At 37.6% G+C, this 24,470-nt stretch overlaps 1 protein-coding gene across 3 annotated transcripts in view; it reads left to right on the forward strand.

Moving 5' to 3' along the window:
• Positions 1–24,470, forward strand: part of ANKRD31 (ankyrin repeat domain 31) — a 69,306-nt gene that overhangs the window by 2,518 nt on the left and 42,318 nt on the right. Inside the window, exons 2-11 of one of the 3 annotated variants that reach the window (XM_080573593.1) lie at positions 511–566; positions 2,100–2,161; positions 5,463–5,509; positions 6,141–6,235; positions 7,274–7,314; positions 13,078–13,746; positions 16,599–16,876; positions 17,200–17,327; positions 19,976–20,146; positions 22,828–22,970. In XM_080573593.1, coding sequence (XP_080429719.1) covers positions 511–566; positions 2,100–2,161; positions 5,463–5,509; positions 6,141–6,235; positions 7,274–7,314; positions 13,078–13,746; positions 16,599–16,876; positions 17,200–17,327; positions 19,976–20,146; positions 22,828–22,970 — 1,690 coding nt within the window. Of the gene's footprint in view, positions 1–510; positions 567–2,099; positions 2,171–5,462; positions 5,510–6,140; positions 6,236–7,273; positions 7,315–13,077; positions 13,747–16,598; positions 16,877–17,199; positions 17,328–19,975; positions 20,147–22,827; positions 22,971–24,470 lie in introns of those variants that run through there. The other 2 variants (XM_080573595.1, XM_080573594.1) reach the window with 2 other exon arrangements.

Consider the following 24,470-nt stretch of genomic DNA (forward strand, 5'->3'; position numbering starts at 1 on the left):
GAGCTGAAACTGCCACGTAGCTGCACTTTTTATTTGTACTTAAATCTCAATATTGACTGCTAATATATGAGAGTGATGTACTTCCCTACCTAAGGCTTAAAATGCAGAGGAACAGTACAATGCATATATATCATCATGGTTTGGGAGTGCTTTACAACTGGTATTTTTGTTACACAGTACTCATCTAGGTTTGCAACATCCTTGCAAAGTAAGCTAATAAGGCTTGCCTAAACTGCTCATTGATCTTATGGGAATGGAAAGAGGGTGGTCCAAATGTTTGATGTCTCTTTCTTTTCTTTTCTTTTCTTTTCTTTTCTTTTCTTTTCTTTTCTTTTCTTTTCTTTTCTTTTCTTTTCTTTTCTTTTCTTTTCTTTTCTTTTCTTTTCTTTTCTTTTCTTTTCTTTTCTTTTCTTTTCTTTTCTTTTCTTTTCTTTTCTTTTCTTTTCTTTTCTTTTCTTTTCTTTTCTTTTCTTTTCTTTTCTTTTCTTTTCTTTTCTTCTTTCATAAAAGGTTATCTGTATTCAATAAGGACATGGATTTAACAACAGAAATAAAAAATAATGGAGGTAGGACAGTCTCTTCTCAGTCTTGAGTTTATTCAGTGAACTGTTTCTGTGGATGTTGCCAGAGTCCGCAATACTGAAATATAAATGTTGCATTCTTTTGAAATGCAAGTGATCTTTAACTAAACCCATGTTTTTAACTGGTAGTTTACAATAAATAAATAAATAAATAAATAAATAAATAAATAATCAGATTTTGAAAAATCATTTTGCTCTTAATTTCACCATTCCATGTACTATAAGTGAGAATGCCTTGCTTAGTAAGTGCATGAAGGATATCCTTTAAATTTAGATACATTTATGTGCATTGTATTTGAACAGAAGGAAATAAATGGAATATATACATCCACGTAAACTTATGTGAAACTACAGTAGCGTATATTATTAGAAAAAGTTTTAAATTTGTTAAATAGATCCATTCTCTTCAAATACTCAAGTGCATTATTCTAAGTGCATTATTAACTATATTAAACATAAATGTGTGCACATGCAGTTAAAACCTTAAAATGTCCTTCAAGAACTCTGTTGAAAGAGGTTGCATGAACAGGTATCTGGTAGTTACATAACAATTTTACTGTAACGTTCTTGGCTTTTTAACACAATTCATTTCTTTTCCTTAATGTTTTGTTCTGGCAATAAAGAGACTGCCTACTCTTTAAGGACACAAGATGTTCTTCAGGATTCTTTTTGTTCATTTTTTTTTGCCAATTTGAAAACCTGATTGGATTCAAATCTACCATTTTTTTAAATCAAACTAGTCTGAGTTAGTGTACATTTTATATACAGTCCATTGAAATCTGTGGAATTTTTTCCTATTGCTGCCATTTCCTGATGCTGAACCTTTTGAAGTTGCTAAGTAGTTTTGTCTGAGGAGAGAAGCATTTGAACATATCCTTTTGACCTTACCTATGGTTATCCACAGAAATAAGAACTTGGCAACATTCAACTTAGGTGGTTTAAAGTGTGTTCTTTTGACTTGTTCTTCAGTTTGTGGTGGGAGTGGCTATTTACCTGAGGGTTGGGGTTTCTTTTTCTGTTTCTATGAATGTGACACCTTAAAGTATTTTTAGCATTTTGCCTGTGGTACTTTATATTCGGTAACTTGGAGTTATTATTTCATTATTCATATATTTGTGCATACTTGTCTAGTAGCAATTTGGTGATTAGATGCATATCATAAACACTAATTTCAAGAGTATTTTCTTCATGTCAGTGTTGTAGTTTTGTAGCCTAAGGCTCCAGCCCTGGGGGTTTCTCTTTTGTTTCTCTTTTTATTTATTTATTTTTCTCCAGAGTTCTCCCTCCATATAGTCACCTTGAAAAGTACTGTATATGGAAGTGTACATATTTTTACTCAGATGGTTTTATTCATCTCTCCTATGTTGTAGTTCAAAAATCTAGTTAGATAGACCGATAAACCATTCAAGTCTATTGCATATTAGAGATTTTGATACACGTAGAAATTTATGGAACCATAAGACAACAAAACTGCCTTTTAATACTGTATTTTGCCACTGTACTTATTTTTTTTTCTAGGAGTTTCCTCTCCAGAAATCCATTTTATGCATATAGCTCACGGTCATATGTATGGACTAAAGGTAAAACAGGTACAAATATGTACAGAAATGATACATCTCCTTCTATGCATATCTAGCTATTAATAATTAATAAAATCACCGAGCCTGCCATTCTTTTTGTGCAAAACAGATTGGTGGCTTGCAGCTGAAATTTATTTTATGGGAAAAAATGTTGTCACTTGTGTAGCACATTTTCTCCAGGAAATCAAAGTCTCTTCCTTGGTACTTCATGAGTTTATAGCCTTTCAAATTTGAACCTTTTAGTATGTTCCCTTCAGGTGTGAAAGATAACTATCTGGGTTGATCAGAATACACCCTTGGTTACTCATAACCGAGCTGTGATCCAGCAATGGGACAATTGTTTCGTTATAAAAGAACAAGATAATAGTCTGAAAAGCAGAATAAAATCTCTGTTTATGTGGCGATAGGGCTATTATTCTAATCTATGTGTAATTCTGGGTTCCCTAATCTGCTAATTAGCCTAATTTTTAATGTATTTGGCACAGTCCATAGCCAGCCTATTAAATTCTGTTCTGTTGAGCAATCAGCTTTCCACCCTTATATGGCATCCTTGTGTAATTAGAAACAGGTTCCTATTCTTTAACAGAAATTCTTTTTAAACCTGTGACTATTATGCTATATAGAGTATTATAGTTCAAAAAAAATAGTTTATATTGTATACTTACCCCAGTACAAGAGGAGTTTAAAAAAAAGATTAAACTGTTCCCTAAATTACAATGGCTATACTGAAAAGACACTCCTTCTACTGAAGTGAATGTTATTAATAGAGGGCTACAGTATAGCAAATAAATTTGGTCAGCTGTCAGCAAAGGAAACACTGAACAAAATTGAAAAGATGTTATTTCAAAGGCTTCTCTCCCTAAATTTATTTTACTGCTAGGGTTGTTTTGACTGAGGTTTATTCAAGGACAGAGGGAAGGAGAAGTGTGCCCACTTGCTTATTACTTTGCTCCTCTGGGAGCTGATCTGACCATACGCTGCCTGAATTAAGTCTTTAGCTTTGTGACTGTCACCAGAGTAGCCAGTCGGCAATCCCAATAAGGGATTCTTCCAAGTCTAAGATGGACAAACCTCCTTTCCCCAAAAAGAAGAGTCAGAAAAGCAAAGAACCGTCAAATACTTTAGCAAATAGTTGGGTTAATTCTCACTTTTTTTTTTTTTTTAGTGAGATTTATATAGTATGCCACTGGCAGCTTGATCATCCACAGCATGGTGTCAATTTCAAATTTAAACCGTTACTGAAGGCTGTGAAGAACTGTGTTGGGCTCTCGTCCTTGCTTCTTGTGTATGTAGACTGCACCAGTGTGGCTTTTCAGCCACTCCAAGAGCCAACATGGAATGTGGTTACACCAAAGCCTTTCCTTTAGCTGCATCCTTTGAAATGGTTTATGTGAATACCGCATCTTGATGTGATGTGCAGCCAGAGGGTTGTGTGAGGCCATGAGTTTCTTCAGGAAACGCAGTGCCTGTTCCTGTTGTTCTGAAGAGCCTTGGCTTGTTGTGCACTAGATGTGGGTTCGCAACAGCTTGGGATGTGGAGTCCTGTCTTTGATTCTGCCGTGTAAGAGATTGTCATTAAGACTTTTCTTCAACCAGAGATTTTGTACCCTTCAGGTCCTTTCCACCAGACAAGTCGTTTCCATTATCTATTAAAACCCTATTCCATAGGTTGTTCAGGCAGGCCCCATGATTCACGTTTGTTGGTTGTTTTTTTTTTCTTTCCCAGTTCGGTGAAGTGCACCTAAAATTATTAGGTGGCACTTAAAATTTTTAAACTTCAGTATTTTTTTTTTTTTGGAACACCTCCAGAATCCCTTGAAATGACTGTATAAATAAAAGCTCAGATGGGAGGAATCAGTTGAGTTTTGCAAGAATTTCCTTACCACAAGCAATACAGCAGGACAGAAGGCTGCTCCCAGTACATGCAGTCTGTGGCCACAAATACTGTGTGTGTAACTTTTATGATCTGAGAAAACCTCTCAACAAGACTTTTGCTATGAGTGATACACTGATTTGGCCTAGAATCTAATTTTTTAGCAGGTTATGTAACTCCTCCTTCATCTGAGATACAAAGGTAGTCCACTGAGCTTTAAGTGACTTTCTGAGCAATGTTACCCAAGCAAAGAGATTTACTAGTTCTACTGCTATCCTCCAGACCTCACTTGGTCTCTGGATAATGTTCTGTGTAAATACCCAGGCTGATTTGTACTAAGGATATATTTAGCAAAGTCAATAACTTTCTGCCAGCTATCCCATTGCCATATTTTGGGACTAGATCAGTCAATAATTATTGCATGAGCTGTTTCTAAAAGATCTGTTCTGTTCTTTGGAACCTTTCAATAGTCATTCCTGCTGGATGATCACAACCTGTTACTTTTCAGGTCTCTGCTAAAATGGTTGTGATTATTGTGTAACTAGTACCTAGTGCAAGCTGAGTAACTCATCATTTTGTGTCCACACAAAGATGTTCTTTCCCAGAGTTTTCATAGTCCTGTGAATGTTCTCAACTATATGCCAATAATTTGCTTGAAATCGTAGCCAGTAATACTCAATCTTCACCTCATCTAGAACTCTTCTCCAATTCACTTGCTTGTATTCATCTTCCCTAAGTTGCGTTGGACTTTGTGTAAAGCCTTCATTTTCAAAACTTGAGATTTCTCTCTCCTCAAAGTACAGTCAGAGGCACAAAAAGCATCCAAGCTCCTTTTACTAAAGAACTTGACTTTGCCCCCTGCTCTGACTTTAGCTCTTTTCTTATCTGTATGCTCTTTCCTGTGTTTTTGTGCAGTGGTCCTGACTTCTTGTACCACTTAGAGCTTCCTGATGTGCAGGTCTTGTCATCTGAGAAGTTCCTTAATTCTTCCTTTTCCAGGGATATTCAGAGCTGAGTAATAAACTTCACAATATCTGAAACAGCTAGTTTAATTAGAAGAAGGAATTGTTCCAAAAAACAAAGGTTAAAATTGGGAGTTCAAATATAAATATCATGTAGTTTAGCCTTCTGATGTATGAAACAGCCAAAGTTCAAAGTAATCATACAGTAATTGCATAGGTGTTTTCCTCCTGTGTGAGTTTTCATTCATAATCTTGATTTTGTTTTAACATTTCTTTAAATAATGCAAAAAAAAAAAAGATTAAAGAGAAATGGCTTTTTTATCGTATTAGTAAGGTATGTAAAGACCTGATCCAAAAAGTCAATTACAGAAGGAAAAAGATAAGCATATAGCAATGCTGAGAAAGTTAATAATGAAGTACTTTGTTTACTAAGTTGCTAAAACACTTTTCTGTTGTTGTTGTCCAGATACCTCAAGAGAGATATGCACCTGACCAGTCTCAGTCCCTACTGCAGTGAGTATAGTACATCACACAGGAATTCCAGTCAGGCATACTGTAACTAAACCATTCCCATATACCTCAATTTGTATGTTATTTTATTCCCAGTGTCTTACTGTGAAGCAGTTTTCTTGTTTGCTTAATGAAGGATATATTCATGTCAGAGGTAATCCTGTGTCCCATATCGGTCAAACTGTACCCATGTTTGTCTGTATTAATGGCATTGCCTTTAATGGTATTAATATATAAGCAGTTAGACAAGTGGGAAAAAAAAGTAATTAAAAAAATTATTGGACCTTTTGGTCTTAGAAATTATGGAAGGATTTCAGTAGAGGGTGGATTTGTAACAGAAGGGTGGATTTATAACAGAAGTACAGAAATAAGTAATACAAAATTGGAAGGGGCCTTTTTAATTTGGAGAATGAGTGTACAAGCAGAGGTAGCTCAATTCAGGAGATCTGGAAGTCTTAACTACTGCATGCCCTTGTAAGCTGGAGAAGTATGCCTCTGAAATAACTTCAATTGTTCCTAATAAATAATTGTAAATACAAAACTGCATGTATTAATTTACTGTGGAAATTTTCTTAAGCTGAGACGATTACAATTCTTTCTGAATAGGACCTGTTATTTTATTATTTAATTCTAGGAGCTGGATAAACTATCCATTGCTTACTGAAAATATTTCTAAACCTGCTTTCTCACTAAATTCTGCAGTAGAGGGACAGCAAAATAATTCTTTAGGTATGTTGTACACTGTATGAAACTGCAAGTTGCTCTAGGTATAGCAAAATCATTTGAGAAGCTGAAGATGAGTATCCATATAGATTGATTTAGTCTGAATATATGTGACCTTTTCAACTGTTGCTTAGTTTTCATAGTTGCCTGTTAGTACTCTGTTAGGACTGTTTGAAAAAATAAAAAAAAAATCCTAAGCCAGTGGTATATTTCCAGCTTAAAATTACTTTATTGTTATGGAATTTTTTGGCAAAAGTTACAGGTCACATGGTTGTCAAATACCATATAGATGCGTAAGGTAAGCATGGATGTGAGTAACAGACACTGAGGGTTCCTGCATGTTTCTTATTAGTGTTCTCAAGAATAAAAGACATCTCCAAGAAAGGAGGCTTAAAAATGATACCAGTCCTTCACCAGATCTGATCTGTCTCTCATCTTTCTGCTGCTACTTCATCTGTACTTCTTTTTTTTCTGTGTGCTCCCAGTTACACAGTACTGCCCCATCTGTTTTGTTGCTCCTCCTCAGCAAATTTTTGCTAACCAAAGCCCATTCACTTTATTTGTGATTAATTTTCACTAAACCGAGTGTAAGGTCATCTTCCCAGGGAGTTGCATGAGTATCAAAACAGAGTGATGTGAGGAGGGGATGTGGGACTAGCCCCTTTCAGAGGTGGTGTTTTTTTGTACTGTATTACTTGTATTGTCTAATTGCATTGTAATTATAGAGGGTGGGGAGGATGTCTCATCCTCTGTAGTGGGTGGCAATTTCATCTGCTGGTAGTCTTTGGAAGCACAGGCCTCTAAACCACGGTTAAGAAAAGTGACAAAGTACCGCTGGAACATAATTGGAATATAACAAGGGGTCTAGCAGAGTCTAACTAGAAAACTTATTGTCAGTTAGAAAATATGAACATAGTCATTTTTAAGAATGTTTGAGACTTAATCAGAGGGTGCAGTCTCATTTCATTAGAAATCATGAAAACTTCCAGGGGTGAAATTCAGTGGTAGTACAACTGAAATATTTGTTTACTCTCCTAAATTTAGATACCAAGGTGATTGGATTTCAGAGAGATTCAGAAGGAAAGGTTAGTGTATTTCTACAACTTAATATATAGAAAATTTCATTTAATTGAATTACCATTGGAAAATATTTTACTGAAAATTACCAGATTCTCTCATTTTTAAAAGTAGGTACATAGCTATTGAAACCAACACTGAGCACATGAGGTGTAAACATCTTGAGGGCTAACCTAGGCTTTATTCAGTTACCTGCTTTTTGAGTAGGAACTACAGGTAATACGTTTACAGGGCATAAGCAGTAACAGTGAAGCATGACAAAATTGTCCCGACACAGAATCTATAAGGCAGTGGCTTAAACTGAAGTGGTGAAGACTTCTAGTGGCTTAAAACCTGTTCCCCACCAATGAAAGTTATGGAAAAGGCATTAGGAAGGTGTCTGTGGAGGAACAAAGTATCTGTAACTGTCCTGTTTGGAAGCTGTGATTCATTCACGTTTGGACAGAAATAGGTAGTACCAGTCTCTTTGTCTCCTTGCTATTCCCAAAGCTGCTCACGAATTACAGATTTCACTGCTGATCGTGTAGAAGTGAAGGAACAGCTTTGGAGCTACCTTTTCCACCATTTGTCTGCTGCTTTCTCAGAGATTTTGAATCAGGGATAATTCCATTCCTATGTAAGCCCATCTAATTGGGTGTTGCAAGGTGTTGCATGTTTTCCTTGTAACATGTTTTTGCTGCTTCTGTGCCAGCACTAGTACTTGTTTGACCCCTATCATGAAGCAGGGTTTGGGGAACAACTCTCAGATGTTGTTCATCAATTTTTTAAAGTTGTCTTAGTTGTTTTAGCCAGGTTACCTTTTCAAGCCAAGCTCCACAGAAGATTAGAAAAGTGCCAATACAGTGCTAGAGAGAATGTGGAAATGCGTAGCTGCCAGCAAACAAAAGGCTGGGATTGTAGCAAGACTAATTTAAATAAGCTTAATGCAACCTAAATATTATGAATGTAACTCACATGTAATGCTGATTATTTTAAAAACTACCTGCTTGTAGGCAATGTTGTTGCTCATAAAACAAATAAAACCTTGGAGGGAAGAGGGAATTCCCACCATCTTTCAGAAACTGTAACAAAAATTTCAACTATATATCAGTGAAACACCCAACCCACAAATATCTAGAACAAGAGCTGAGTCTGCTACCACTGACATAAACATCCAGTGGTCAAATGTGCCTTTGTTACCCCTCCTCTCCTCCTTTTCCTTCTAGCACAGTTCAGTCATGTTTTTTGTGGTGATTAAGTCCAAGCTGTAATGAAGGACTTGAGCATATTTATCTCCATCCAGCAGAGGGAGTGCTGGCAGCGTTTCATAAAGGGTTTCTTGACCTTTGTATGGTTATGTCTTTATGCTGTTGTCTACAGCCATGATTTTACTTGTATCTGTTCTGCTACCTCCGCATGGTTATCTCCTTCTATTGCCCTTCTGAGGCACAGTGTCATCTTTGTGCTTTTTGATTTTTAGTCTCAGTTCACTGCTGACCGGTTCATGGCTCTCAGGCTTATGGATGCTGGACAAGGAAACTCTCATTGAAATTAGTTTCTGCAGGAAAAAAATAACTGCTATTACCAACTCCTATTGCAATGTCATGGACCATCATGAGAATTTCTGCAGCTCTGTTAACATCAGCTGCATGGGTTGTAGAGAAACAAGAGGATCTTGGTGCGTACATGGAATGCTTGCTGCCATCTGCAGCTTCTTAGGAAAACTCCCATTAACTCACAGAAAGATACTGGTTTCAGAATTTCTTCCTGAAAAATATACGACTATCAATATGCAACTATAATAGTGGGTATGGTAAATGAATTTTTAATTAATTGCGCGGAATGGAACAAAAATAGAACCTAAATACCTTGAAATGAATGCCTGTAGAGAATAGCTAGATCAAGTGTATTGAGAAGACCTCCACAGACGGTATTTCAGGTGCCTGGAGTAGGAAGGTTGGAATTTATCACTATGGTGAATTATACTTTTTCCATATTGGCTTATGTTGGCGCTGCCAAGATCTGAGAGCTGCAGGGAAGCATATTGTGAGAGGAACCGATGACCATCACAGCTTCTGTGTACTGGTTTGAAGAAAGGGCAGGACAGACACCTTGACAACCAGCAGTGAGTCATTGGGCATGTTGGGTTTTTTTACATAGTCCTGGAAATACAAGAGAAAGTCAATAATGAACACAATCTCTAGAAATCATGACAGCATAAATTGAGTCTTACTGTGTTTTCTTGATTTTGATAAAATAGCTGCTTTGATTTGTGTTCTGGTTTGTCTGTCAGTAGTGGGGCCAGTACCGTTCAAAGTCTTCGTGGATGACCTGGACAATGGAACAGCATGAACCCTCAGAAAGTTAACAGGTTGTGCTAGGAGGAGTGACTGACACGTTGGATAGCTGTGTTGCCAATAGGAGGGACATGGACAGGCTGGTCGGAGAGGAGTCCCATGAATTTCAGCAAGGGAAATTGCAAAGTCCTTTATCTGCAGAGCTATAACCGCATGCACCAGGACATATTGGGGACCAACTGGCTGAAAAGCAGCTCTGCAGTGAAGGACCTCATGTTCCTGTGGACAATAAGCTGACCACATTCTAGCGATGCACACTTCTGGCAAAGAAGGTGAACAATATCCTGAGCTGCACTAGGAGGAGAATTGCCAGCAGGTCTGCCAGGGGGTCCTTCCCCTCTGTTCAGCACTGATGAAGCCGCAGCCAGAGTCCTGTGTCCCATGCTGGATCCTCACTACAAGAAAGGCGCATACTGGAGGGAGGCCAGCACAGGGCCACAAAGGTGGTTCATGGACACGATTTCACATGAGGACAGGCTGAGAGATCAGGGACTCCTCAGCCTGGAGAAGAGAAAGATTGGGGAATCTTATCAATGTGTATAAGCAAGTGATAGGAATGAAGATGACTGAGCCAGACTTGTCAGTAGTCTGTATTTCTCAGTCTCTGTAGTTCCCCCACTGTTAGCTCAAGAGGTGATGGACACAAATGAAAACCAAAGATATTCCATCTGAGCACAAGAAGACACTTTTTTACTTTAAAGATGGTCACAAACTGGAACAGGTTGCTGAGAGAGGTTGTGGAGTCTGTATATGTGGAGGTACTCAAAACCTGACTGGATGTGGTGCTGGGCAAACTGCCGCAGCTAACACTGCTTGAGCAGTGAAGTTGGATTAGATGATCACAAAGGCTTCCCTTCCAACCTCAACCATTCTCTGATTCTCTTTGTGTACCTCTCATGTCCCAGTATATTGCTATTGTGTTCAGCTCAGCACTCTCCCAAAAGCTGCAAGTGTTGATCCTTCTGAAGCCTTAACTCTTTTATAGTGATTCTCTTGTATGTGTGTTTTGAAGGACTGAACTCTGCTATTATGTGACGTGGGGCTAGCAGAAATAGGAGTCCACTTCATATGTCTGCTGCACCCTCATTACTTACACTTCTGCGCTATTCAGTCCATTTCTATCTTTTGTAACATTTCCAAGACACGATCTGTAGCGCCAAATAGCCACCAATTTATCAGTAACTTTTTAATTGTTCTCAAACGTGTAGAAAAATCCTTGTATCTCAAGATTCACAAAAGCGATTTGAATGCACTGCCATCTGCTGGAAGTAACGTGTCTCATACAAGCTTGTTCATACAGTTCACGGAGAGTTAGACATATAAGGCTTGGCTAAATCTGGCTTTGAGGCTTTTAACCCACAGTTTCTATATCTGCAGTCAAGGTTTCTTAGATGAGGCCTTGATTTCAGTGTCCTTCTGCTTCCTCCTGTGCAAGGTTCTGAATCAGCTGAGGCTGGATTTGAATGTGGCCATGCTCAGCTGTTAGCCAGTGTGTGCTTCCTGGGTAAGATGGGGTGACGAGATTCTGGGTTAATGCTGTAAGGTCAAGAGGATTTGTGCCTGGATTAAGGCACACTGTAATTTGGATTTGTACCAGAAGTAAATGAGACATGAGGGTAGTGGGATTTGAACCAAGGCTTTCAAAGTACCACGGATGTGTTCAGTGGAAGACATTCACAAATACCATGAGATGGCTCGTATTCAACCCTCTCCCTCACCCCAAAATTAGCAAGTTAATGCCAGTGAGATACCTTTACTTGTTGGTATTCTTTTATAGGAACCCCTTCATGAAATGAATTGTTTGAAGCATAGCTCTTCTGGTAGAAGATGGACCTGAACCTACATTAACCACAATGTTGATGTTTTACTGCTGACCTACTGACTGAGGATGAGTTTTGCTCTTCTCTTGAGTGAAACTTTTGTGTATTTAGACCACAGTTACCAGACTGGGGTGCACAAAAGAGAGAAATCCCTGTTTAAGAATCCTGCTGATGCTTCCTTTCAGTTGCCAGCTGTCTCAGCCCTGCTCCTTCAGCAGCTCTCCCATTCATTTCCAACAGACAATTGGAGGTGTAGAGACCTTAGGCGTTGGGGCTTTAAGTATCTTTATGGGTAATTGGCAGCTAAGGATTATGTTCGGAGAGGGAAAGTTTGGACTTATATTCTGCAGATTTTGGTTACTTGTAGTCGCACAGGATTTTACTAACAGAAACGAGTGCTGGAGAAATATAGGCTTTATGGGTAGATGGAGGTTTTCTGAACACCAGTCACGTTTAAGTATTGGATTTCAGTTGGCATTTGGGCATTCAAGGTCTTGATAAATTAGCCACTTAAGCCTGACTGCTCCTTCTTCATTAACATAAATGTCAGTTTCACCTACCCTTCTACGTTTTTGGTAGAAAATTAATAATATACATATCTGCCATTTATACCATAGTTGTGTAAGTACAGAAGGTTACGTCAGTGTTTTCTTTTTCCCAGTTGTTTAAAGTTTGAAAAATTGGAGAAGTGGTCTAAAAATAAACTGTAATTCAGTGCACGAAAGTAAAACATAGGCAGTGCTAAAAAAGGAACAATTAGCTGCACAATATAGGAAACAGCAGACAGGAAAAATTTTTCAACAAAGGATCATACATTTATAATGGCTTACAAACTGAACATGTGTCAACAGAGTCAATTTTCTGCCCTTTCTGTTTTATTATGTGTGGAAGAACCTTTAACATAGCTGGTAACGTAATTTATAAAAAAAATTACAAAAATATGTTACCAGCAATGTTACAGGATTATTGCACTGCACAGTATTGCCACTTGCTGGCAGCAAGAGTCTAAAATATATTGAAAGAAATTATCTTAAGTTCCAGTATTATTAAGCAACACCACTATTACATGCACACATCATATGGAAATATATGTTTTAGGCTTGCAGAAGCTTTTGAAACATGGAAAGGAAAAAAATGAAAAACCTATTAATTGGTGTAAAAATTGGGATCCGCAGAAACATCTAATCAAAACTTAGAGTACATAGTGTTTTACTGAGTATGCTTTTTATGCTGTATGTCCACTTCGATTATTTCTGTGTGACAAATTTTTAATGCCTTTCTTTTAAGACTTTTTAACATCTTCAGGTCATTGGCAATGGCATAAAATCCTTGACTTCATAACAGATTTAGTCTCTCTCATTCTGAATTTTACTGCTAGGGAATGTAACAGTTGCTCTACTTTTGAAACTGAGGTTTCACTCTAACCCTTACTAAGAAAGTGAATGATCTCTTAGGGTAGGTTTACAGGTCTTAAAGTTTATGCAAAAATTGTAAACAAAACATGGATACTGATGACTTCTAAAGTAAATGTTGATTACATGCTTTTTAGAAAGAGTTGTTCCATTCCCTTTTGTAATTTTTTTTTCTTTTTTTTTCCTTTTTTTTTAATGTGTAGATTTCACAGAAAATAAGTTATGAAGGTCTCTCTCCAGTAACAAGCCAGCATCCAGATGCCTTTCTGGAGAAGATAATAGCAGTTCCAAAGCAACAGACACCACAGGATTTATTTCCACATGTTTTAGAAGATTGCCAGAGAACCTGCATGACTGTGATTGACACAGGTAACAGTGTAAAAGAACAATCCTGTAATAATGATACAGATCTTTCATTGGCAACCCTAGGAAATATTTTCACAGAACCACTAGTGCTCACTGAACAGAGCATAGAGACTGCTGAACTTGAAGTCAGTGATTTGTTGAGACCTCTCATTGATTCTGAGAGTCCTAAAACGATAAACCAACTGCATGACGTATTAGACTATCAGGGTCATGTCTTTTCCAGTGATATATCAGCAGATGAGAACAGTGATGCCCTTCCAGTAGAGCTTGTGACAGCTCTGAATTCCTTGTCAGGATCTGTAATACAGTCTGACAGTCCTGTAGTGCCAAGCAAGAGCCAGCATACCACTGAGGAAGAGCAGTTAAATTCAGAATCCAGTACTCCCCAGCAAGATGATGACTGTACACAAATAACAAACGTGTTTGAGCCTCAGCTTCCTACAATTCACGAAGAAGAAATAAAAGCCTTAACAGGATCTAACTTGCAGAGGACAACAAATGAGCAAGTACATACAAAATTTAATCAGTATTTGAAATGTCACGTTTATCAGAAAATATTTTCTATAATAGTCAAATTACGTGGAGATGCAATCTTAACAGGGAATAAACTGGCATCAGTAATTTAAATGCTTAATATATTATTTTTGTTTTACAGTATTATTTTAGTGTGTTTCTCTTTTGATATATCCATGTTATGAAACTGGCTGAACTTGCTGGGATCGGAGAACCTAGTAAAGTCAGTGGCTGATGTGGAAATCTAGAGTCAGCATGGAAGTTTCAAAAACTCTTGATACCTCTGCATATCTTCTTTGTCTGACATGGTTTCCAAGGAAAGTTCCAAACCACTCGTCGGTTATTCCACTGTAACACACTGGCATATACTAACCAATTTTAACTCTAGATTTCTACCTTACCCTATGTTGTTGTTCTTTTCCCATACTATAGTATGCTGTTTTCTGCTTTCATGTCCCCCGCCACTGTAGCGTACAAATACTTTGCAGGTATTACAAAAAGAAATTATAGCTGTGTCTTTCCCAAAGACTAGCAAGGGAAATCCCTGCGTTCAGGTATTTTTACACATATACTCAGAATTGCATTTAGGTTATTTATTTCTGCCTGTGAAAGGCTGACTGAAAAAGGCAGTTTTTGTGGCATGGTTTTGGGTTCTTGCCCTCCCCTAAAGAAGCCAGTATGTGTGGATACAACATGTGATCCTCATTTTCATTTTTTTCCTGTAACCCTGTGCTGTTCTGTCCACAATGCATGCCTTGTCCTGTAAAGGTGGTCTGGAATAGGTCATTTGAATTCAACAACACAAAGGCAGAAATGTAGAGGGGGACATGAAGGGAAAGCGATATTATAGTGTCTTCCTATTTACGTTATAGTAAAGGAAAGAGGACACACAGGGGAAAAAGGTTTATGCTCTGGAGTATAGTAGACATCCCTTGTAAATCTGGAATCAGGATCTCTGTGTTGTCTTTGAATAATCTGGAGCTGAAAATCAAAAATAAACCATGTATAACTAGATACTTTAGGTGTTTGTATAGCCACTCAGCTGCCACAGAATGGCATAAAGCATCCCAAACCTGTCAGTTGTTTCAATCTTTTGTTGGTAATATTTAGTGAATATAACAATGTGTAATAAAATGCTAATTTAAAGGTGCTGAAAGGTCTCTAAGCTAATTGTCTCATAACCACAGCAACTTACATAGTGGTGATTTCTGAAATTTGTAGTACAGCTCCGTGAAGCTAAATATATAGTTTTACTCAATATTACAGCTAAGGCTGTTGAGCAGGGTCCTTTGGGGATGTGGATCTATAATCTCTTTGCAAATAATAATCAATTTTATTATTATTATTTTTTATGTCTCCATCTGCTGTTTTTGAAGGTAGAAAGTAGGCAGGCAATTTAATGAGGAAGAAATCTAGGATATTTGTCTTAGTAACTGTTGCCTTCTGGCAGTATATTGTTCTCCTTGGTCTTTTCTCATCCTTGTTTATTCAGAGGATCCTTCTTGTGGTGAAACAAGGACCCGAAAGAGGCGAGCCTGTACAGTCCTGTAGATGTAATTGGCATGGTAGAAAGCTCATTTGTTGTAATATATGGTCCCTTATAAAGCAAGTGGCTTTTGTTTTCTTTGAAATGTTTTCTTCTCTTTCTCAAACCCTTTTCTCATAGCAGATGTAATGCAATAGAAAATACTTCATTGATTCAATTTTGTAAACTGAAATAGTTGTTTTCACCCAAATGCTGTGTTACAATGCATCATGTCTTGATCTGAGGGGCCTGGATCTAGGTATGGAATTCAGCTCCTTTCTGCTGAATATGTAAATTCTAAAAAGATCAGTGGGTCTTCCATTTGTGTCTCAGGAAAGGACTAACAAGTTCTCCCACATTGCTGTGAAAGAATTCATATGCATGTGTGCTGAGGGTGTGCCCTAGAAGCTTTCAGCATTAGCCAAGTGTGTAATAAGCTAATGAGTACTCAAGCTGTTTCAGCAACTTGAGTGATGCCTCAACAGCATGTCATACTCACTTGACTAAAATTGTGAATACACTCGAGTAACTCAAATGAATTTCCATGTGATGACATATAATTAGGATGGAATTTTTCTCACTGACTGTTAAGAGAAAAGCCTCTGGTGTAGAGCAGTAATTTAAGTTCCCCTTTGCACATCTTAGGATGAGATGAATCACTCTGTGAAAGCCGCTTTTCATCTGTGGTAGGGAGAACTGTGATGTTTAGTGTCATTTAGATGCCTGGTTTTTAGAAGGCTGAAGGTAAGTGAAGTGATTCTCTTCTGTGGTGGCTGTAGCTTAGGGATGGTATGTCTTCAGAAACAACTTCTCAGCTGGTAGTTACTGAGCCTCAGGTGAAACATGGTTCCAGATCTTGTGCACTATTCCAGGCTTGTGCAAGAGTGGAATAAGAAGGGTTAGCTTAAGACATCATAAATGTCACATTATTTTTTCGGGACAGGAGCTTGTGTCCATAGGAAACTGAAATGAATCTGCTAAGTCGTTTCACATGTCCAACTAAACAACTTATGGGTAATAATAATTTTTGCTCCCTGACAGCCAAGCTAGATTTATTACCTAAGTTGTGATTCTAAGTATCGTACTTCCCATGGCTAGCTCTCCCACCACGTGGTGTGGCATACTACTTTAGGAGTCCCTCTCCTATGAAAACATAATGTCTCCGGTATCTAGAATTCCAGTTTCTCACTTAAGAAACTCTGTTATCTGTGAGCACATATATCATGTATAACACAGTGTTTTTTGAGTTCTTGTATTATGCAGCCCTCGTTTTAATTGCATGCTTACCAGTTGCTTGTAATACTTCCTTTTTTGTCACAGCTTGCGGGTGATCAGCAGAAAGGGAAAGAAGCAATTTCAGATTATTGGAGTGCCATCTCTAATGAAAAACAAAATGAGGAGGGAAGTTTGCATTCAGTGGAGGCTGTTGTATGTGCAGAAACCAATAAAACAGCATCAGGGAGAACAATGCAGCTAGAAGAGACCTCCTCAATAAAGTGTAGAGATAGTATTTCCTGTCATCACCAAGCACTGGAAGAGACACAGCAGAGTATGTCTCACAATCACAGTACAACAAGAAACAAAACCAAGGATTTTAGGTATGACAAAGTCACGTGCAGTATTCTCAAATTCTTCTTTTTATTAATGTAACAAATGTAATTCATACAGACTGCTCATTCCTCACATTAGTGATTTTAGGTGATCCAAAAGTAAAGGTTTTCCTTCTATTTAAGTATCTGGAAGTCAGTTTCTTTACTGATTTACCATTTATTCAGTACTACCTAAGTTAGCATATATCCTAGCATGCTATTGGAAACTTCATTTTAAAATCAAATATGTTAACCTTCTTAGGTCTATCGCAAATACCAATTAATACAGAGAAGAAAATACTTTTTTTGATTCTAAACAAATCTCTTGTCAGTAAAATTCTGAAACCTGCTTCTAAAGACAAGGAAGATCTAGAAACCAACATGTACCAAGAAATAACTCCAAATGAGGATAGAAACGCTGAGCAGATAAGGAGAAGCAAAAGAATCAAAGATAAAATGAGTAAGATATTCTCTCATACTTATCAGGTTATTTTTTTATTTGAAAAGCTGTACTGAATCAAATATAATTCATAGCCTTTCCAATATATTGTGGCATGAATTTTTTTAAAAAGGTGACATAAACATTTATTTTAATAATTAAAATTATTAATAATTCCCCTTCCTTGTTTAAATCTGTGTATTAGCAATCTAACAGTTGACTTGTATACACAAACTCATTAGGAATCATCAGAATTTTTCCAGGATGCATTTTTAATCATGGAATGAAACTTACTGTATATTCTAAAAAGCAGAAGAAAAATGTTTTATTACAGAGTGAGAATGTTGGTCATAATTCTATTATCTAGTATTCAGCGTGCAACATTATTCTGAGGACAATGGCATCCCCAAGAACTGACCGATACAAAGCAGTTTATTTTATTTTAAATGCCTGCTGTTGTTGTTCTGTCTGTTTATATATAGGATTATAGGCCTTCGCTATTACATACACTGAGCACTCTTTGAAGTATTCTTCCTTGCAGTATTCTTTGTCAGAGAGAAAGATTGCTATTTTTCATCCTTTGAAGGTGAATGCAAAGAAATTCTTTTGCTCATAGAGAAAGTGTGTAGGAGAACACAGAATTTCCACATTTACGTGCTTACCCTAGAGCCAGCCTGTAAGACTGGGGTCTTAAAAGTTTGTTTTTCTTAAAGCCCACTCAATCTGTTTTTATCTGTGCAGTTACAAACGTTTAAACAGATTTAAAAGTTTGGTAGTATTTGAACTGTTACAGCTACATTACAGATCTTATAAAATATGAATAATTCTACCAGCAATTAACAACCCTTCTCTCTTACAGGGTTTCAGTATTCCCAGTGGAAGTACTATTTTTGTGAGATTTAAAGTTGGATGACTAACTGCTCATCTATTTCATGACTTAGTAGTTTCTACTTAAAAAACAGGCTGTTGTTTTTAGCATGATTTCTGCAGAAAGAGTTGTGCTGCCTATAGAGGTAGCTTCATGTTAATCCATCTAACAAGTTTACTCCCCTTTTGCATCAAACCTAGCTATCAGGAGTCTGTGAGTCATCTTAACTTGGTAGTTCACTGAAAAAACAGCACCAAAAAAGTTTCATTTTGGGTCAACAAGCATCACTTGTTTTATTCATGGTCTGACACAAGGAAGGTGGTAGGGAAGGTAGAGTACCAGTGGCAGGAAATAGGTCCTCTTGAAATAACAATGCCTAATTAAATTGGGTTAAGTATAAAAAAATTGCACTATGTTCGATGAATATTTGTGTAGTGTAACCCCTTCTGAAATTCTTGGCTGATTTAAAATAACTTTGATTAAGCTATTAAATGATTAAGGTCTTGCAAGGCTGGATAGGTAGAAGAGAAAGACTTTTCATGTGCTCAGTTGAAGGAAGGTGCTGGGTAAGTCTCTACCTACTGGATTCGAAAAATCTGTGCAGAGTTGAACATTGAACATAAAAAGGTTGGGAGCAATTTAGACTTGGGCTTACAGTATGCCAGAATGCACAAAACAGTGGAGTCATCAGGCTGCGTGAGTTACAGCTCTAAGAGAACAATGTCTTTAAAGGTCCTGCTTAAAATTTCTATTCCTGACACTCAGCTGGAGTTTTAGGGCCAGCGAAAGGGCCACACACATGGAGTTTTAGGGCCACATCTGCCACAGACTGTGGAAGAGCAGTGGATATGGCATGCACTCCCTGCAAACCCAAGGTTTTTCATTAGTAGATCAGCTAATGGTCTGAGACATTTGAGTGTGGTTTCCTGCAGGCCATCTTCCTGTCCTGCCATTTTCTTTCTTCCTTCCCTGTTTTTCAGAAGAGGCAGCAGACTCCATGCAATGAAGAGGTAATGGGATTGTGCTGCTGGTAAAGTGCAGGACAGCTCATCTATGTATTGGAAATCATTTTGTCCAAACTGAAAAGCATAATGGGTGCATAATGCGAGACAGCATTTCCTTTGTAAAATAATAAACAAAAAAAATGATGATGGTTTGTTGTATTTTTTACATTTAGAATTCTGACTCCCAAGCAGAGATAATGGATAGCTAATGAGGATTTTGGTCCAACTGTTTTCCTCACTGCACAAATAGCTGAGCTGGTTGTGAAGTAATAGGGAAATATGAAGGAGCTAATTTCATTCCCTATCCTAGTGTAAATGCTCCTTGCTTATAAAGCAGAGGTTTTAAAGTGTAAATGAGTACAAAATCTACTGATGAATATGGCTGTTAAGAAGAAAGAATTTATTGAGTAGCTTGATTAGCTATTGAAATCTGCTTATCATGTAATGGGTAGTGTAGCCTAGAGTACCAGTTTTATCAACTGGTGGGAAACAATGCATTTTGAAAAAATGTAATTGAAAAACAAAAAGCCTAAACTTAGTACCTTTTTGCAAAGTTATTTTCCTGTGTGTTGAACTTAAGTTGGGAGTTTTGTTATGGAATTCACTATGGCATCTTTTATTGAGTTTGATTGTTATTTACTTGGTAATGTCCCTTTTGATATATTTATTTCTACTAGATCAAATGAACATTTTTTCTCTCCAGAAGGTTTATCCACTAATTCTAATGCAATCTGAAGCCAAGGTAAGAGAGGAAATACATTTTTCTGTAAACAGATATTTTAAATTATTTTTTTCAGGACTAGAAGCCTATTTTGTAAATCCTTGTTGCCCCATATCACTTTCAAGAATAAATAGGAGGAATATTTTTGGTGAGACCTTACTTCATAGAGCTGTTGCTGAAGAAGATATAGACCTCGTACGTAACATAATAAAATCTGGTGCAAATGTAAATGCTCAGGATTATGCTGGTAAGTTACAATTATATTAGAGTACTATTTTCCAAATAAGTGTCTAGGTATAACTAATATAATGAGTTTGTGCAGTGAAAGAAAGTGTAGTTTTGTGGCTGGTCAGTAGATTATTGAATTTTTATTGATTTAGCTTGTTAACTCTTCTTGAGAAAGTTCATACATATAAAAGTATATTAGAAAATTTTGCTGAAAAAGTAAGCACTTAGAAAAGCTACAATTATTTTTACTTAACCTTAATTCAATGATCTGTGTGTTCTCATCACAATGCAGTCCCTTAAGTAAATAATCAACGTAATGTGCTTCACAGATTGTTTATTAATTCTTAGAGTGTGTCCATGTTGTACAGTGGCTGAGATTTCAAAATTGTGATGTGGGAACAAAAATACGTTGTCCTGCAGTTAAAGACTGTTGCATAATGCAGGCATGTAACAGACCAAAAGTAAGCTAGACATTTTGTCTTCTGGAACATACTGACAGATAAATTGAGTCAGGTGCAGATTTTGTACTTCCACAGCATAGGACCCTGGCATTTGAACTCACAGAGTGACCTGTACATTAACTTCTGCTAGAGCTAGATGAGAAAGCTCTTGGTGGGTTTCAAAGCCAGCAACTGACAACAGAGGAACGTTGATAGAGTGCTGTCAACTGCAATCTGTGTGAGCAAGTGTACTAAAGTACAGTAGTTCCAGTTTTTGGTCTCATTGCTGCTTCCTTTTTCTGCCTTTGCACCTTTTGCCAGGCCACGGTTTCTTAATCCCCCAGGCTCTGGCATCTGTCTTTTGGTGTGAAAGGAGCACAACTGCACAAAATGTGCTTTGTCTGAACTCTTTGAAAAGATGGGAAGCTGACCTGGCCCTGCGCCTTTCTTTTACAGTGAGGGAGGTGTAACCAGAAAGGAATTGCCAGACCTGTGCCATTTTAAAATCCACTTTCATCTTACTCTCTGGAAAATCACTGTTCTAATGATTATATTCTGGCTCTGTGCCCCGACTTTTCCTTTAAAACCCTCCACCAGTAATTATACATATCTTAACCTCATCTTTTTCATTCCTGCTCCACTTCATTACTCTGCTTCAGAACTTTACTGAATACCTGAGGTTGATTTTTGTTCCCCTTTTATTTTCCAGATGTCAGTATGAGGGATATGGAAAGCATGAAGGAGATACTGTCTGTGCTCTCAGTTTGAGCCTTGGTTCACAGTCCGTTTAGGGAGCAGAAAAGTATTTGCAATGAAGCTTGTGCTTCTCTGTAGTCTCTGGAGAAACAAGTTGCTCAACTGTAATGATTATCTATTAAGCACATTCCAGGTGCAGTTTTTCAGGGGACTATTAATATATCAGATAAAAGATACTTTTAAATGATGGTGAAATAGGTACTTTCACTTAAGTGTCCTTCTTTCTCTTTTCCTTAACAGATTTCAAGCTTTATCTCCAGAATATAGAGTTACTAGAATTTCTTAATGAGCTATAGGTGCTCTATTATATTGTTAAAGAAAAATTCACCTTGAAGCACTGTCAACATTAGGCAATGTAGTTAGAACTTAGCTGAGTTTTGAGCATTTAGGAACAAAGCCTAATAACACAAAGTTTTTGGGCAACCCAATGCAATATCCTGTGTACATAATAAACACAATTCTGTGCAAGTATACATTATTCTGGGTTGGGTAGTGTAGAAGAGAGCCTCAAGAGTTTTACCTTTCCAATTAAGAGAATTTCACTTAATGAGAGCAGAACAGTCTTAATAAACAATTTATCTCTAGTATGCAAATTAGGGCTAGACAACCTTCTAGTAATGGAAGATAGTTGAAGAGTAAGGCTGGCCATCAAAATGGACTTCTGTAAGGAATGCTGGTTTGAGAGGTGGGAGATAGGAATTGGAAGATCCTCTGCTTTTTCTCTTTTCTCACTGTACAAAGAAAAATGTAATAAAAGTTTAAGGAGCTTTAGTTGTATGCTAAACCCAGTTCAAAGACTTGTGTTCTACCTTTTGTTTTTCCTCAACACCTCCTTCATGGGGTATAATTGTTCCATGGGCCATGAAACTAATACCATGGCTTATTCCATACAGCTAGGAATGGATATGGAACTTCACTAAGGATTTTGTAATGCTTTCTTTAGAAACTTGAATTTGAACCATTCTTGGATAGAGTTAAAAAACATTTTTGGAAATGCTGCCTTACTGTTTCAAGTTGCAAATATATGTTTCTAAGGTATGGCTTTATACATAACTCCAGGTTTTTATTTCATCTCTTCTTTCTCACCTGCCCTCTTTATCATGGCCATATAAATAAAAGGACATCCTGGAAAATTAACTTGTTCTTAAAATAGCCTATACATTGCCTTCATGGTGAAATTACTAAGGTGGAATAATTTTTCTTCCTTTTTTTTTTTTCTCAAAAGAAGTTTCAAAAGAACTATAAAATATAAAACTAACATTGTTATAGCAGCACGTGGTTCTTCAGTATGTGCAGATTTTGACAAAAGACTGAGAGCTCGCAACACTTTTGATATTTTAATAAATATTTCTTTATACAACTTACTGTAAAATGCATCAGTTTTCAACTTGTCAGTATGTCCTGGAATATTTATCAAGTAGAAAATCTAACACTGACCTATTTTTTTATAAATTACACAAATGTGAAATACAATTTTCAGTTGTCAGGATTTCTTTTTTCATAGGCTGGACTGCACTACATGAAGCAAGTGTACAAGGCCGTTATAGGATAGCAAATGAGCTTTTGAAAGCAGGAGCTGATGTTAATGCTAGAGGAAGTGAACAAATAACACCATTGCAAGATGCAGTTAAGGGAGGCCATTATGAGGTATATTCCAACTTTAATGTAAATTGTGGTTTGGGAATAGAAATTATTGTTGTTAATCCAGAAAGTTACGTAGTTTTATTACGTGTGGGTTTGTCCTTTCAGATTATGTGTTAATTCAGGAGTGAATAAGTCTTTTCTGCCTAATTTCTGTTCAAACCATTGCACGTTTTACAAGATTTATCCAATAGCAGAAGTGAGTTGTTTTTTATAACTGTTTGGAACAATGGCTGAAGTGCTGAGGAATAGGTTCCTGCTGTTTAATGCTACTTATTTCACATACCTTATAATCACTGCAGAATCATTTTATGACCTGAGCACTCTTTTGGAGTTTTAATGTGTGGTTTTTTTTTTTTCATGTTTTAGTAAACTTGCATGTATGGTGTGCAGCTACAGGTATACACAGACATTTTTTGGGTAAAAACACATAGCGTAGACCGTCATGAATACATGCCGTTGTATTTTACATAGCCTTAAACAGAAAGTCAACTGAATATTCAGTGTGAATTAGTTGTAACTGATGATGGTAAATGCTATGGTTTCGTAGCCTGTGTCTGAATTCTAGATCCTCTTTCAGTCTGGTAGTGGTTGCCTCCACCTGCTTGTGTCCGTTCCTAGAGTGGCCCAAATTCCTGTTGCAGTTCTGCATGTTGCTTTTACCTGCTGGCTGCTTCTTTCTCTAGAAGTGCACATCTGCTGCCTAACATTTATTCATTTCTGTGATTTTTTTTAAAGAGCTTTTTTACGATATAGGAACTTTTGTCCCTAAGCATTTGCTCTCTTTCAGTTTCCCAATCAAAATAAGACTTAATCTGTTCCTCTCCAAGTACCGCTGGATGAAGAGTGGGCTTTTGGATAATATTCTTCTCTGAGACCAAGCCCCAGGCTTGGTTTTTAACTGCAGTCAAGAGATTGCAGACTCTTGGGGGTTCATGAAATATTTCTGAGATCTGTGAAATTACCTAAGCCACTGTGTCCATGCCTAGGCATGAAGGACTCTGTGTCTGCACAGGTAATATTTGAGGATCAGCAATTTGAACAGTGTTGGAAAAACATTGGTCTCTGCTAGGCCATTTGGGATGCATCTGCATTGGACTTACGTGGCAAGGTTTTGATAGCAGGGGTGGCCTCTGTGAGCAGAGCCCAGCAGCTGCCGCATGTCAGATCAGAGCCAGCTCCAGATGGCTCCAAAAGGGATGCGCCGCTGGCCAGAGCTGAGCCATGAGTGATGCTGGTTGGGTCTCTGGGAGAGCAGACTGAAGAAAGGAAAAAAAAAAAAAAACGTGCTGCAGCACAGCAGCTGGGAGAGAGAGAGGAGCGAGAAGCAGCCCTGCAACCCCCCAGGTGAGTGCAGCAGGAGGGCAGGAGGTGCCCCAGGCAGGCAGCAGCAGTTCCCCTGCGGCCTGTGGAGAGGCCCCTGGTGGAGCAGGCTGTCCCCCTGCAGCCCATGGGTCCCACATGGAGCAGATCTCCACGCTGCAGCCCGTGGGAGGGACCCCGTGT

This window comes from Anser brachyrhynchus (assembly GCF_964034855.1).
Source record: "Anser brachyrhynchus genome assembly, chromosome: Z".
Classification (NCBI taxonomy): domain Eukaryota; kingdom Metazoa; phylum Chordata; class Aves; order Anseriformes; family Anatidae; genus Anser; species Anser brachyrhynchus.